Consider the following 14,189-nt stretch of genomic DNA (forward strand, 5'->3'; position numbering starts at 1 on the left):
AGTTGGAACTGGAGATAAGGATTTCCTTCTGAGTCTGCGTCTTATATATATTTCTTTGATGAGACCTGGTGGCAGGGTATCTTAGCCAATTGGATAGTGTAACCAAACTTGACCGCAGTGTCCTGTGAATGTAGATTCCATATCGCGACTAGTACTACAGAATCTGCAGGAGCCGGAATCTCGGGTTTTATTGACGTATAGGCCACGAAGATAGAACAAAGCAGAAGAGAACCAGGGAGAATCTTCAGCCGTAAGCGGTCACACATTGAAGATGAATATAATGTCGAACGTTGAATAGTAACCATTATTATCGCAGAGTTCGTCCGAGTGGCGGTGGATCACCGGGTAACAGGCAACCTGGAATCCGCGTGTTGCCCAAGCGCGTGTCGGCTGTCGGATCCGGACCAGTATGGCTTCTTCTTCCTGCACGTCTTGGCTCGCTCTCTCAGACAGCGAGCTCACTGTCGACAATGTTGGTGAACATCTCCATTCTGTTCCCGACGACCTCTGGGTCGCTGCTGCTTGCTATGACAGACTGGTTGACGACGTGTCAGTCCAGCAAGCCTTGCTTGATGTCGGCCTCGAAAGAACGAAGCAGGCCTTCCAGCGGGGCAAGGATGCCCTTTCCCACCTTTCCAGTCCCCGGTCAATCGAATCACTGGATAATGCAGCCGTGTTGTTGGAGAAGAACGACTCTTACCGGCCTGATCCAGCGGTAGCCTATTTTCACGACCTTCCCGGTGACGCGCAATTATGTCGCCTTCATGGCCTGCTTCTTCAGCGTTTGGACAGGCTGAATACTTTCATTGAAATGTGTAAGGTGGCTCCAGAAGAAAGTGGCGATGACGCAGACGACGAGATAACGGAATGGGAGGATGATCCCTGGGCCGACCAAACGACTGTGAAAGTGTCCCATGACTCGTCCAAATCCCCACAGTTCCCTGTTCCGCTTTCCCACTTCATCACTGAAGAATTGATTCATTCAGCATGTCAATTAGCACTCCACCAATATTTCCGTTGCTTGCATATTCTACTCCAGCGGCATGGTTCGGTTCTCTGGGTACACCGATTCGTCATATATGACAGTATCCCGGGCTTCGCAGATCCTCTCGAGTACCTCGAGTTTCTTCCTCGGGTCAAGTTTGGTGAGAACACGGAAGAAGGGGCGCCGTGGAAGGACAAGAATATTGGGGATACGTCTTACATTCCGTACTTCCAAGCAGCCACAACTTCCCTTGGAATTCTTGAAGAAATAGAATCATCCACGCATAGTCCTCAGACGCACAACAATCTAATGACATTGGAGGAATTATCGGGTTGGTATAGCAATCGTGTCGACAAAATCATCTCGTCGACAGGAATGATTGATACAGCCCTAGCAGTGGTGCAACATGGCGCATCTCAGGGAGTGCCAGGCCTTGACGAGCTTGGCGAAGAATTGAGTCTGCTAACGCGTCTCGTTTACGATGCACCTACCGGTGATTCGCCCGACGACTGGACACTGAGCAATTGGAAGAGCATGGATTCGCGCGCGGTCATTCGGGCGTATCTATCCCATTCGACTCCAGAAACTGTTGCGGCGGATATGTTACACCTTGTCATGCCGTATCTCTATGTCCTCGAGTCACGAGCAGAACAGTGCAGGAAATCCAAATTCACAAATTCACAAAGACCTTCTCTATGACTATATTCTCACCGCGTCACTAGACTGTGGTCGCTGCCATTTTTGAAGGTTCCAAACCCACCATGCCCAGTTCCCAGAGGATTATCAAAGATGACGAGGACATGGCCCGTCTGGCACTCGCCTGTCTATATGGAAGCGTCAGTCTCGACGAGTGGCCCACAATGAGCCGCATCTTCGAATGTTTGCCGGCTTGGGATCTGTCAAAGTACGAAGATTTGGATGGCGATGCTGCTGATACAACAATTGCGTCGCTGGGTGATTTTGTGACACCGACGATCGCTCGGCCGCGGTGTACAGCATCAGATCTACTTGTCTTCTTCAAACCTTTACCCTTGTCCTCACTTTCACGAGCCCTAGACATTCTTGATGTCCATTTGGAGTCGGGGGAGATACTTTCTCGATGGAGTGTTGCAGCGCCGCTCAGATGGTTCCTCCAAAGCATGAATGATGAGGCTGAGCAGAGGGCATGGGCCAATAGAATGGCTCGCCGAGTAGGTGGTACTTGCAGATAAGCTAAATTACCCGGGAGGATTGGGAGTGGCTTCTTGAAGACATGATCAAGCTAGTCTGGAAGGGGCAACAGTGACCTGCGAGGTGCTTTCGGTCTCTTATCGCAAGAAGAGGTTACTCGGATATTTTTCAATGGACTGTTAATTTCTGGCAGTGCGTATATTTTACTCCTTGTCCCGTACTTGTAAATTTATAATGAGCCAGAATTCGATATTGCCAAGGCACTGCTACAATCCAACCGTAACATTTCAGGTGCTTGATACGACAACTATTGAAGGATATATGCCTAACATGCGTTCGGGAGTTTTACGACAACGCCAGCTCAGGGAGCTATAAAGTCGGCGATATGAAACTTGCTTATGAATGGTAAGCTTCAACGTACCTTTTCCATGATGGTGCTCATGCATGTTTTTTTCTACTAGTCTGGATGTGCCCCACATGTCGGACCGAATCAGAAAAGAAAAAGAGTTCATCGAAGCAACATCCCGGCTGTCATCATTTAATGTGATGTCCCGGCCTGGGATTCCCATCTCTCCCATCGAGATTCGACTTACGAAAGACCGCTTATCTCTCGTGTCTCGGGTCCTTTCTAGCAACGCTGATGCATACAAGCACACGGAGGTCATCTTGGAGTTGGTATACATGCTCGGATTCCGGGGGGACGTTACGGCTGAAGTGAAGACATTGGCTATGCTTGCAGATACTGCGTTGCAGAACGAGGACTTTACGCGTGCATACCAGACTAGCGAATGCATGATCAACGCAGTCCTCGCGTTACGCTCCTCCAATGCAGACGTGTCCAAGGTCCAGGAAGCTAGCGAGGTATGCTGGGTTGCGTGCTTCCAATTGGGTCGGCAGCCAGAGTTTGATGATGTTGAGAGAAGCTATTGCTTTTGGGCCGTTCCCTGGAGCTGTGTCCTCCGGAGCAGCTTCATGACGTACTCACTGCTTGGCGACGACTAGAAAAGGAGGATACAGAACTGCGGGAATCCCGCCTTTCCCAACGTCGGCGTGCCGGCGGTGCGGCTGTACCTAGAAAACGTGCCGCAACCGCCGACCACCACGAATTCTCCCTACGATCACGGCTTGCAGATTTCCACATGCCCTCTCCTCCCTTGCTGAGCACGCCAGATGCGGCAGCATTGGCAAGCAGGACCTTCAAAAGTGTGGCGGCAAGCTTTCCGTTCAGAGGCAGACCTCGTTCTCATCTTGACGATGAGACTTCTCGTAGTGGGAGTCGGCCCAGGGATGGAGATGATGTCTCTTCGCAAGCTACAAGGGTGTTTTCAAAAGGGATTGGATGGCTTCTCGGAGCTGATGAAGAGAATTTATGATTTACGTACATGTTTAGCTACTCAAAACAAGGCAGTTGTGATGTCTACAAGGAATTCCGGCCGAAGAAGTTGTATATACAAGACAAAGAAAGGAGTGACACGATGATTTTTGACGACAAGGCGAAATCAAAACGGATTATGTAGTGGAGATATGTAATAAATCCCGGTCATGAGAGAAAAAGAGAGTGCTACAACAACAGTATAAGGCATAGTTAAATCATAATTAACGAAATGAGGACAAGAGTCCCAGAAAGTAGACTGAAATAGATAATAAAATATTTTTGAAGATTCCACAAAACGAGTGGCAAACGAATGGAGGGGTTGTACCAATTGTAGGTGCGGCACGCTGACAGGTCGGAAAAGCTAAACAGCACTCCCAAAACGTGAAGTGCCTGTCCCGGTCCGGGCTCTAGGTCTATTGACGACGCTGATGCTCTTAGATTCTCCATCAGCGGAGTCTGGTTCATTAGCACATCGTCGGCGACCCCGCCCGCAAGAAGAGCAATACCCCTCGTTACTATCACTGGCGTGGAGTTGTTCGACCTCTTCTTTCAAGTCTCTGATCTGCCCTTCAAGCTCCCATACGTGGTGCTGCCAAATCTTCTTCGCAGACACGATCTGATCCTGTAAAGCACGGATGACAGCCGACTGATCATCGTCCTCGTTCACGACGGTGGGTTTGTCACTCAACCGAGAAAAGGATCCAGGAGTGGTTGGAGACACGACGGTACTGGGGCTGGCAGAGCTGGGCGTGTCCAGGTCTGGAGACGTTAAAGAGCTGCTTGGTATCAAGTGATCACCGAATTGGGCGCTGAACATGGTGGATATGGGTCTGAGCTTCAGTGCAGGGAACTCCGTGACATTAGCAGGGGCACTCTGTGGTATCGACTGGTTAGGAACACCGAGTCTTTCGGGGAAATGTGGCCCTGCTGCCGATGAAGGGTGTTGGGCGACCGATAGTTGATGATGACGAGGTTTTAATGGATAACGGGAGATGGATGCGTTTGGCGCTGGACGAGGATTTCGTAGAGTCGTCACCTGTTAGACTAGGCGAAAGTGTTGGCACAGGGATGCGGTGTACGGGGGCTTTGACGGACTTCTGAGTTGACTGCTGGGCATTGAAAGCAGCATATCCGTCAGATAGGGAAGGCACAGGCGGGGGCTGGTGACTCTTTTCCACCATTGAAAAGTCTCATGAAACCACTCTTCTTGTGCTTCAAGCCCTTTCCTCCAGGAGAAGAGCCAGCAGAATTTGTAGATTGTAGGACAACAGCCGGTTCTGAATCGCGACGTTCAACCTTAACAGGGGTTCCACTGACTATGTTGTTGAAGGCCTGTTTGGCCCGAGCACCAGCACTGATGGACCGAGCTCTTCGCCCTAGAAGCGACACCGCTATTTGGGCTCTGTCCGTTAATGTTCTCGTTTCGTTGGAAAATGAAAAGCAGGATCTGTCGCACTAGGAGTGGATGCAGCAGCCTGTGCTGTAGCGGTCCGTGATCTCTGTGCTCTGGCCTCCTCCAAAGAAATTAGTCCAAAAGCGGGGGGTGCTCCCCCTATCAGTCCATCCTGGGAGATTAGAAGGATCACTTGGAAGGGAGATGTTGACAGGACGTATCGTCGAGCCATGCACAGAAATGGGAGAGGAGATTTCTTTTCCTTGAATGGAGCAAGGACTATGAGAAGCTGGCGGGACTGGCATTTCTGACTGAGGTGTCTCAGGGCGAGAAAAAACCTTTCCATACTGAGCTTCTGTAACTGTCGCATAAGAATCGCTGCGCGGCACAGCAGGAAAGGCGAGATGAGGTAGAATATCCGACGTGTCGTATGATTGTTCTGATGCCGACCTGGCATGATTAGGATTAGAATAAGGATGTGGGTCATCTTCAGTTGAAGAATACGAAGGTCTAGAAGGGTTAGAGCGAACACGAGATGAGCTCGTATCGAGGGGACCGACGTCATGTATTGAGGAAATATAAGATTCTGGCGGGGAACGCGAAGACTTTGGTAAAAGGAGTGGCGATTGTGCAAGAGAGGGTGAGTGAGATCGCACACGCGAAATAGAGAAAGGGGTCCGCGACCCACTTTGCGGCGAAGCCGAGGGAAGCAGAAGAGGCACTTGAGTGAGAGAGAGCGCTAATAATCCAGCAATTAGTACATAAAAGATAGGGCCTTGGTGAGAACTTACTGAAGGGGTCCCCGGGAGTAGGATGTTTGGGACGACACCGATTCGAACGAGCCTTTACCATGAGATCTTCTGGATTCAAAACTCGTTTTCCCGGTATTAAGAGTCTGAACGGGGGTAAAACAGCTCTGCGGTTGGTCCCGAGATCTATCCGACTCTGCCTCGTCCTCCATCACTGGTCCCTCATCTAATTCCCATGGCGCCTTTGAATGAAAGCGCATCTTTGGACCAAGAAGGCTCATGCGAGGCATAGGCTCATCATCTTCGTCATTTTCATCGTAATCGTTCTGGTCTTCATCGTTATATACAGAGGAAGAAGCAAAAGACGAGCGTGGGTCCTCGTCTCGGTCAAGCATGCTGACTGCGAGTTCGTTGATGCGATTCCGCTCCCTGCCTGACCTGGGCGACGAGCGGGATAGTGACTGCGACGCCAGACTGCTTGAGTCGGTCTCTCTGTCAGCTGGCTGAGGAGAGAAAAAAGGGTGACTGTATATTGAAGGCGTGTCTGAAAACTCGGAAAGAGAGGGAACGCGAGAATGAAGGTCAGCGCGAGTTGTGCGTTGGTCGAGAAGATGGCGAAGGTGGTCGTCATGAGGGTCGGGAGGGGAATTCATCGACCGCAACATGGTGGCGGGAGGCATAGACAACGAGAGCCCAACTCCAAGTACATGTCTGATCTTCCGTCAACATATGCATACAACCAGAATGTACCTTGCCCTTACGGAACGGACTTTCCCTTTTGGGCTCCGTAGCTGCCTCCACATAACCGCGGCGCTTGACAGGATCTTTCGAAATCAAAATACGAACGACGTGAATCAATAACTTCTTCATTCATCACGTCTAATTTTTGCACGTCGCGAGGTTTCACAGTACGCTAACAAAAGTGTTTCCGCAAAAAAGGCAACGATGCACTGCTTCCAGCAGTTCTTCCGCGACCCAACCTCTAGCTGCTATTGGCAACCAATCCCCGATGGCTGGAACACTAGAAGATGATGGCGGAAGAAACGCCTTTCGGGTGCAGCCAATGCACGTGCGAAGATACGGTGTTGACAATATAAAAGTCGTTATGGAACATCGAGCTGTATTTGCATCTCATTAGCTTATAACTTGTCAGATATGATTCAGAACACTTACACCATGTATGACCAGAAGGACAACGCGCCATGGTAATATCCTCCAGAGGGATCTCGGCTTGACACGCTGGGCAACGCTCAACGAATCCGTGTGATGACTGATCTGGCAAAAGCGCTTTGACTTTCTCTGATATATCTTGTCCTTCCGATAATAGGTCTGGAGGACAACCAGGAAGGAGGGACTGCACTACCATCCTCGACACGAAGGGAATGTCATGTTCTAAAAAAAAGCGGAGTCTAAACATGCGCCTTCATGAAAATTTACCTAGACGAACCTGTAAGGCAATGCATAACGGCGGCTAAATGGCGGATCATGGTACGCAGAACGCGATGCGAGATAGTATTCAGAAGTGACTGTGCCGTATACCCTAGTTCTTCCTGTTTCACGGCGTCATCTGACAATTTCTACCCTAGATTCAATGCATGAGCATGTAGAATACTGTAGCGGCGTACCCAAAGGTAATCAGAGACCTGAAAGCCTCATCCTCAAGGCTATTAGAGTATCCCAGCCAAAAAGATGCTTCGTCAGACTCCTTCTGAAAGCATGTCCTTGTTTCTGGAAGTAGTGGACCGCTCCACTGGAAAAACAGAAATGCCGGTAGAGTAATCAGGTAGGTCGACTGATAGGATTTTTAGGATCTCGGTGTACAAGGCTGATACTTCATCCTTGCTTCGGATATGAAAGAATATTGGCCGGAGGTTATTCAAGGGCGACGTATCTAGGGTTCTCATGAGAAAATTGATACCATAGCGAAGGGAGGCGTCATACAGGCTTGGGCCGAATTCAATGTGCGTTCTAGGGCTCGAAGGATATTGTTATGACCACTCTGGTCCCATATTTGTGCCACCATGAACATGCTTTGATGCCGTGCATCATGTTTATAACTGAAGTCAGCTGTTCGTGATGCCCTGGAAGAAGACGTCAGACTCAATGGCGCCGATCACCCGACCAAAAGGAATTACGGACTCGTGAATCCATACTAAACTGCCCATGCTATCGTAAGGCGCCATGCCACTAATATGATTATCATCCATATCCTGAATGGTTTCACTTTCAGAGCGAATGAATATTGTTCGGACGGCGTCTGACAGTGCCTGGGTAGTGATCGAGGAACCGTTCCATGAAGGGTTATCTGTAACATCATGGATGATATGCATGGAGCCGTCAAAAAGAGTCAGAGCAACAGCGTCATGCCCGGGCACGTATTGAATGCCTGATACAGGAAGGAAAGGCGATGACCCCACCGAAACTCTGTAATATTTCAAGGTAAGGGTCCTGGTACCATGCCATGAAAAAGGTGTTGTTGCAGGACATGTGCTCAGAGATACCGTGCTCGGTCTACAGTGGACGAGTGCATACTAGGAGATAGTCAGGGAAAGATACGGATGAACGATGGAGCCGCACAGGTTTCCCAGGAACTTCTATCCATTGCAAAGCCGTCACTCCTCGACCGTCACGTTCCCCAATGTTTGATTCGTTGAAAAAAGAAAATTTGATGTCATAGTTTTCACCGAAATCATCTGACGAGACTTGGAGCTCTTCAGTGACCTTCACGAGACCGATAGTGCCATCAGCTACCGCATATGCTACATGCGCCTCGCCTGTATCTCACTTGAGAGATATTCCACGCTCACATAAGAGTCGTACCTACATCGTGTAGGCCCAGCCAATGTCCAAGAAGAAAATGCCACATTTGTAATCCATCCTTCCGCAACCGATATAGTATGTATGTGCTGAGCGTCGTATTCTTCATTATACCTACAAGAAAATGAGTAACCATCAAATGTAATCTCGGTTCTCTGACCTTATAAAAACTAGGGAACCTCCACGACTCCCGCCAACAAGCAATGACCCATTGATCAACGGGGCTGGTGATAATCCAAAATTGGGCTGAGGAGACCACGATATGCCTGTAAAATAGAAGTATGATGACTGGACGCGTCGTATAAGGTGGACATACTGATAATTTGGGCCTTGAGGACTTTAGACACGTCGGTTTCATCACCCGACGCGTATTCTTTCATTAGGAAGGTCGTTACATCATGGGTCTGGATTGTAGTCAGCAGGTTTGCTCTTAGATTTTATGGAAGCACCAACTCTCGTCCATTCTCCTTTTAGGGCATTTTTGCTTGATACCCAGAGCACTAGATCCATGTTTGAACTTAGAGTTGCAAGTACGCATCTGTCAAACGGTGAGCATTCATCATTTCATTGAGCTACATGTAGGGTCATACCCCGCGTCAACGGTTACGCATGTCGGTGAGATGGTCACCGCCAACAAAGAGACATCTATCGATCCTAAGGAGTTCGCAGCCCACTCTTCAAGGTATATGTCAGTTCGTACTGTGTGCGTAAGAAATAAAGAGCGCGCCTTGTGAATGTTCGGGCCATCTCAAAGTTGCGGTTTTATCCAACTGAATCAACGTGCGGAACCAGCCGACATGAGGTATACCTCCCGCTTCACCAACAGACCTGAGAACCGACGTCGTATCGAAATTGATTCCATGGTCTGGTGTCTAAGATTTCCCATTAGAAGGTTCCATGGGTGAGTTTGTCGCCACACACCATTATGTGTACAGCCGACTTGGTGGCAATCACTACTTGACCATCGGACGACCATTGCACACAATTCGAGGAGGGGTGTGATGTTGCTGTCGGTAGATTCAGGGCCGTATGTACCGCATAGAGTGACATTGTGTCCTTCCGATTATACAGTTGACCTGGAAAATCAGCAGAACATGAATCCTAGATACCTTTCTCCAGAGATGGCATTGGAAAAGATGAAAGCGGAATGAAGGAAAGTAGAAATTCCAAGTCAAGTTCGGTCCGGTGTGCCGTTTTCCCTGCAACAGGTGCAAACAATTTTTCCCTTGCGCAAAAGTTCGCTCGGCTATTATTCTCTTCCTCTCTATTCGCTATCATGGATACTTCGTCGACGCCTGGTGTCAGCCCAATTCCATTGCGTGGTTCGTCAAATGGACGAGTTTCAGCTAAATCCTGGAAGCCTCTAAAGTCTGCTACAGCGTGAGTTCACTATTTACGAAACAGATATCTCGAATGCCAACATTTTCCTTCTTCAGGCGAAGTCTTGCATCTACCGGACGGAAATCCAAGAGCTGGGATGATCGCATGGAGAAAGCGAAGAAAGCTATGTCTATCAAGAAGCTAGAGAAAGAGTTGAAGGAAGAAAAGCAAGCCGAAATTACGCGGTATGCAGTGACTCTCTCAAGCCAGAGACAATGTTCATTCTTTATTTCGTATAGCCGGAAGGAAATAACATCAGAGAGGAGAAAGGCCGCGGAAGAGAAACGGCGACTGGAGGAAGAGAAAGCCAAGGTTACGCTTTCCCTTTCCGCGTCCACCCTTATATTAACAGAGTTTTAGATGGGTGCCAGAAAAGCAGCTCGACTACGGAGAAAAGCTGGCAGAAGCAAAAAGATTAATGGGTAACCGTTGACTGAGCTTCCAGATTCTCTGTATGTAATAGTATAATATCCGTGATGCTAAACGACAGTGCATAAATACAATCACAACGTCCACGTCGTGTCCACCTCACCCTCCTTGACAAACGGTTTATCCAAACCAACGATCACGCTTTCGCACAATGGACAATTACATGCCAACATGTTGTCCAACTCCGCTCTCAGCTTCTCTACCTTCCTTTCTCCGTCAGTATCGATCTCGCTCTTTCGGCCACCCATACCAGGAATCCACACAGACGGCGAGACCGCGGCGGCAAGTGCATCTGGAATGATGAGATCCCTGAGTTTGTCCCCGGCTGATAGTACACTACGGCCCAACAAGTTTGCAGCCCGAGTGCCATTCTGAAGAGGGTTGGGAAAGTTTGAAGAGAGCAAAGTACGTGACTGGGGATTTCGAGGGTTATTCTGACTGGGATTGGGTGCACTGGATACATTTGGAGGGTTTCCAGCTGCTCCCTTCACCAGTTCGTTCTGCAGAGTAATCATTCTTCGCAATGAATGAGGTGGAAGGTATTCCTTTGCCTGAAAAAAATGTTGGTCCGATGAATGTCAATGTAACGGAAAGATTACTTACGAGACCGATTAGACAATCCGCGTGGAACGCATGGCGACAGGGGAAGATATAGAACTGCCGAGTTAGCAAGAGATGGGAACACGACGAACAGGATTCTCCGGCGTCGATAGTCACAAAGCGATTTTTCAGCGCCGCAATATCTTCTTTGATCTCTTCTGCGGTCCGTGTAGCTTCGTCCATATCGCTCTTGAGGGTATCGATATGCGACGAATATCCTTCTAGCGCATGCGCTATTTCTTCTTTGAAATCGTCGATAACAACAAAGTCGGGGAAGAAGGGAAGTATATCTTCAATTTTGAGGAGATCAGTGTTCTCCAAAAACCGCATTGCCCTGGGGCAAAAATTAGCAGAAGTAGAGTAAACGAAACACTAGGAGCAAACGTTTTGATATCCTTTTTGTCTTGAACAACGTATCGGGCAATCTTTAGCCACAACTTCTTGCGCAAAGGTATATCCTGTTCAGGCATATCAGCATTGATTTGTGCCAGTTCCAAATCGCCCTTTTCCAGGGCCAGGTCAACACTATTCTCCCACAGCCCCATCTTCGAATAAATGTGAACACATGGTTGCGTGCGTCCGGTCTGCTTGCACAGCCGCAGAGCATAGTCCAGGTCATAGTAAGGTTTATCCGTCAATGGGTCGCACGGGGCATTAGTCAAGAATCGAAGAAGAGGACCATCATCCACAGGGGAAGATGATGGCGAGGTAGGTGACACGTAAAAGGTGATGAGAAGATTATGCAAAGTAGGGGATGTGTTATGCTGTTCGAACACAACATGATTGAGGTATCGTATAGCGTGATTCGGGGATAACGGATCACGAAGTGCGTGTTGCACTTGAAGGAGGGAGGGGATTAGCTTCAGTGGATCAAGGGATAGTTGTTTTAACCAAGAATCCACGGTTTCTCGTGGGGCGTTGCGCATGAGCACAGGCCCGAACCGGTAATAGAGACTAAGATCTGTCTGTTTGCTGTCAGTGCCCTGTACAGGAGACATACGATGCCAACATACCTGCCGGTTAATGACGTCCAGGGCTTTAGACCATTCTTCCTCCAGAACCCAATGTTCAATTACTCTGTCAAAGTCGCCGATCACTGTTGCATAATGCAAATACATATCAGTTCGGCCATGGCCCTGAATGAGTTCGTAGGTCGTCTGAGGATCGAGATTTTGCTACATTTCGGTTTCCTGATGAGATATTTTCTTACCCAAAAGCCTGCGAGACAAACCTTGTAAGTTTCAAAGAACTGCCGTAGGTCGTCTTCTAGAATAGTTTTCTCCGTCTGCAGGTTCTCAACATCATGAGAAACGGATTCAGACGCCACAACGTCATCCAATTCATTGCATTTGCTCAGGTAAAACTCGACGAGCCAAGTAGCCAGCATAAGACGCTGGGTTAGGTCCTAGACAATCCATTAATGGATACCACTGGTTCTAAAAATGGAGGCTTGCCTTTCTCCTTGTTCTCTCTAGTCTAGAGATGAGATAGGACCGTAAAGCATCATGTTCACCGACATCCAAGAACTTTAACGCTACTTCCTCGAATGGTACTGAACACTGAGCATAGCATTGAGCGGCTTGGAAGTAGCGGGTCTCTTCAAAGAATGCATTTCCTTGTGCTGAAAGTATGTGGTTGCGTTGCGTAGCCGTCTAGATGTCAATTAGTATGCATGACAGACCACACGAATATATTGACCTTGGAATATTTCAGTGCCATGTCAAATTGCCCTTTCTCCAGATATATTTTCCACACATCACGATCCTCGTTTCCTAATAGCAATTCGTATATCGACTGATTGGTATAAATCCAGTAAGTCTTTCGAACGGGATCTGCGGTTAGTCCAACAACTTCCTCTTCCGGTTTCTGCTCAACATTAATCAAATTCATATTCTTTGATGACCTGGAAGACTTACAAGAGGCAATGATTCCTCATAAGCGAGCTTGTCATCGAGATGGCATATGCCCACAACCCGATCTTGATATAACATGATGAAATGGAATTGACTAAGCGATATTGACAGAGGCGCGTTAGTAGAGAGGGATGATAGTGCGGGATAAGGGAGAACGTCGGCAGCGTCAATGAAATCGTCTGAAGTTGAATCGAAATTCAGGTTTCCATGATATATTCCGGGGGCTAAGCGAATGTGAAAACAGGTCTCAATTGACCAGTCAAAGACGTACCCGTCAACCATGCCATTGATCGAGGGAGCGAGAATGCTTGCTCTGCGTTGGGTGTGTAGTAATGCAATTCTGAATAAGTCAGGTCTCCAGGTAGCTCAAGGATCCCTGTTCATGGCTTCCTTCAACGCAAAATCCTAAGAAAAGTTGTATACACGAACTTGGAGCACTATCCCGGTAGCTGGAAAAGAAGCTGGAGAAGACGCGACCACCATCATCTGACCTGCGGTCAGGTGTCCCAATAAACTGGTATATCCTCGACGGGGTAGTTGCTACAACTAGAGCCTTCTTCGGGTCAGACGGCGGAAAAAAGTCGAACTTGATGCCTGTAATTGGCTGCCTTTCGGGAAGGGAGAACATGGGTTGCAGATATCTTTCGTGAGACTTGAAAAAGTCATCTTCAGAGTCCAAGATAGCCTCCAGAATTGTACCATTACGCGCCCCAATAAGCATTTCGCGAGTCGACGTTGGATGAGCGTTAGAAAGAAGGGCAGTCTTGTTCCAAGCGATGCTCTCAATAACCATCTTGTAGGTCTTCAGCTGTTTTGGTCTCTTCCAGGTTTTGAAGAGATACCAATTCTCTCCCTGCAGTGAAGTGATGACTATATGCCTGCCGGAAGGATCCACGAATAATTTGTAGATCGTCATATCCGTTTCTTTCCTTGGAATTTGGATTCGTATTGGCTGGTCTGGACGAGAGAGTTCAATTATGATGAGAACATTGGATTTGAGAGCCATGACGAGGACATCCGAGCAGACGACAAGTGAGACAAGCGGCGCATTGATTGCACACTGCACTTGGCCAATACTGAATACTGGTGCTGTAATCCCATCGTAGTTGGCGTCGATCTATAGAAGTAAATCATGAAGCAGAATTCACATTTAACAGTGATTGCGACACACGGGCAAGTCTGACTCTCCAGTTTCCTCCTGCTCATGCGGTCCTGGTTCGAAGCCCTCATATTGGATAGGTGGCAAGGCAAATGGCACCGAAGAGGCCACCGTTGCGTGTTCTACATCTTTTTGTGTATCAGTCAAAGAATATCTTGGGATTACAGGAGAAGATACGCTTACAGTCGTCAAACATGAGTCCAGTGTCTGTGCAATACT

At 48.3% G+C, this 14,189-nt stretch overlaps 5 protein-coding genes across 5 annotated transcripts; 2 read left to right on the top strand and 3 right to left on the bottom strand.

Moving 5' to 3' along the window:
* Positions 1 to 409: 409 nt before the first annotated feature.
* EV420DRAFT_1617763 (secretory pathway protein Sec39-domain-containing protein) lies at positions 410 to 3,528 on the top strand (the record flags this gene model as incomplete). The annotated part of the gene is given in 8 exon segments (XM_060475274.1): positions 410 to 1,197; positions 1,273 to 1,615; positions 1,635 to 1,710; positions 1,733 to 2,175; positions 2,214 to 2,266; positions 2,447 to 2,560; positions 2,617 to 3,067; positions 3,106 to 3,528. 8 exon segments carry the CDS (start codon positions 410 to 412, stop codon positions 3,526 to 3,528), a joined length of 2,691 nt encoding a protein of 896 aa, XP_060336002.1.
* Positions 3,529 to 4,643: 1,115 nt separating this feature from the next.
* EV420DRAFT_930345 (uncharacterized protein) lies at positions 4,644 to 6,484 on the bottom strand. The gene is made up of 3 exons (XM_060484029.1): positions 5,715 to 6,484; positions 5,612 to 5,662; positions 4,644 to 5,528 (listed from the first exon to the last, which is right to left on the bottom strand). The coding sequence occupies exons 1-3, from the start codon at positions 6,350 to 6,352 to the stop codon at positions 4,940 to 4,942; spliced, it is 1,278 nt and encodes a 425-aa protein (XP_060336003.1). The 5' UTR covers positions 6,353 to 6,484; the 3' UTR covers positions 4,644 to 4,939.
* Positions 6,485 to 6,536: 52 nt separating this feature from the next.
* EV420DRAFT_1512142 (transcription factor IIIC subunit delta N-term-domain-containing protein) lies at positions 6,537 to 9,667 on the bottom strand. Its single transcript, XM_060471629.1, has 15 exons — positions 9,411 to 9,667; positions 9,217 to 9,361; positions 9,080 to 9,164; positions 8,943 to 9,027; positions 8,806 to 8,893; positions 8,650 to 8,755; positions 8,497 to 8,603; positions 8,250 to 8,446; positions 7,812 to 8,203; positions 7,614 to 7,753; positions 7,424 to 7,563; positions 7,316 to 7,400; positions 7,120 to 7,239; positions 6,846 to 7,064; positions 6,537 to 6,790 (listed from the first exon to the last, which is right to left on the bottom strand). Exons 1-15 carry the CDS (start codon positions 9,537 to 9,539, stop codon positions 6,576 to 6,578), a joined length of 2,253 nt encoding a protein of 750 aa, XP_060336004.1. The 5' UTR covers positions 9,540 to 9,667; the 3' UTR covers positions 6,537 to 6,575.
* Positions 9,411 to 10,334, top strand: EV420DRAFT_930396 (Cgr1 family-domain-containing protein). Its single transcript, XM_060484030.1, has 4 exons — positions 9,411 to 9,869; positions 9,926 to 10,054; positions 10,109 to 10,181; positions 10,230 to 10,334. The coding sequence occupies exons 1-4, from the start codon at positions 9,637 to 9,639 to the stop codon at positions 10,293 to 10,295; spliced, it is 501 nt and encodes a 166-aa protein (XP_060336005.1). The 5' UTR covers positions 9,411 to 9,636; the 3' UTR covers positions 10,296 to 10,334.
* Positions 10,335 to 10,372: 38 nt separating this feature from the next.
* Positions 10,373 to 14,166, bottom strand: EV420DRAFT_1617764 (Pep3/Vps18/deep orange family-domain-containing protein; the record flags this gene model as incomplete). Its single annotated transcript, XM_060475275.1, has 12 exons — positions 10,373 to 10,849; positions 10,902 to 11,232; positions 11,283 to 11,863; positions 11,912 to 12,073; positions 12,130 to 12,303; positions 12,353 to 12,550; positions 12,597 to 12,764; positions 12,815 to 13,035; positions 13,083 to 13,187; positions 13,241 to 13,928; positions 13,983 to 14,098; positions 14,148 to 14,166. The coding sequence occupies 12 exons, from the start codon at positions 14,164 to 14,166 to the stop codon at positions 10,373 to 10,375; spliced, it is 3,240 nt and encodes a 1,079-aa protein (XP_060336006.1).
* Positions 14,167 to 14,189: the final 23 nt, after the last annotated feature.

The sequence above is a fragment of the Desarmillaria tabescens genome, assembly GCF_030435595.1.
Source record: "Desarmillaria tabescens strain CCBAS 213 chromosome Unknown EV420scaffold_5, whole genome shotgun sequence".
NCBI lineage: Eukaryota > Fungi > Basidiomycota > Agaricomycetes > Agaricales > Physalacriaceae > Desarmillaria > Desarmillaria tabescens.

Coding starts and splice junctions, on each gene's coding strand:
- EV420DRAFT_930345 (XM_060484029.1), bottom strand. CDS start 6,352: ATGCCTCCCGCCACCATGTTGCGGTCGATGAATTCCCCTCCCGACCCT. Junction 5,663..5,714: donor TACTCCCGGGGACCCCTTCA/GTAAGTTCTCAC, acceptor CTGGATTATTAG/CGCTCTCTCTCACTCAAGTG. Junction 5,529..5,611: donor TCCCTCGGCTTCGCCGCAAA/GTGGGTCGCGGA, acceptor CTTTTACCAAAG/TCTTCGCGTTCCCCGCCAGA.
- EV420DRAFT_1512142 (XM_060471629.1), bottom strand. CDS start 9,539: ATGTCACTCTATGCGGTACATACGGCCCTGAATCTACCGACAGCAACA. Junction 9,362..9,410: donor AGTCGGCTGTACACATAATG/GTGTGTGGCGAC, acceptor GGGAAATCTTAG/ACACCAGACCATGGAATCAA. Junction 8,204..8,249: donor TAGAAGTTCCTGGGAAACCT/GTGCGGCTCCAT, acceptor ACTATCTCCTAG/TATGCACTCGTCCACTGTAG.
- EV420DRAFT_930396 (XM_060484030.1), top strand. CDS start 9,637: ATGAAGGAAAGTAGAAATTCCAAGTCAAGTTCGGTCCGGTGTGCCGTT. Junction 9,870..9,925: donor CCTCTAAAGTCTGCTACAGC/GTGAGTTCACTA, acceptor TTCCTTCTTCAG/GCGAAGTCTTGCATCTACCG. Junction 10,055..10,108: donor AAGCAAGCCGAAATTACGCG/GTATGCAGTGAC, acceptor TATTTCGTATAG/CCGGAAGGAAATAACATCAG.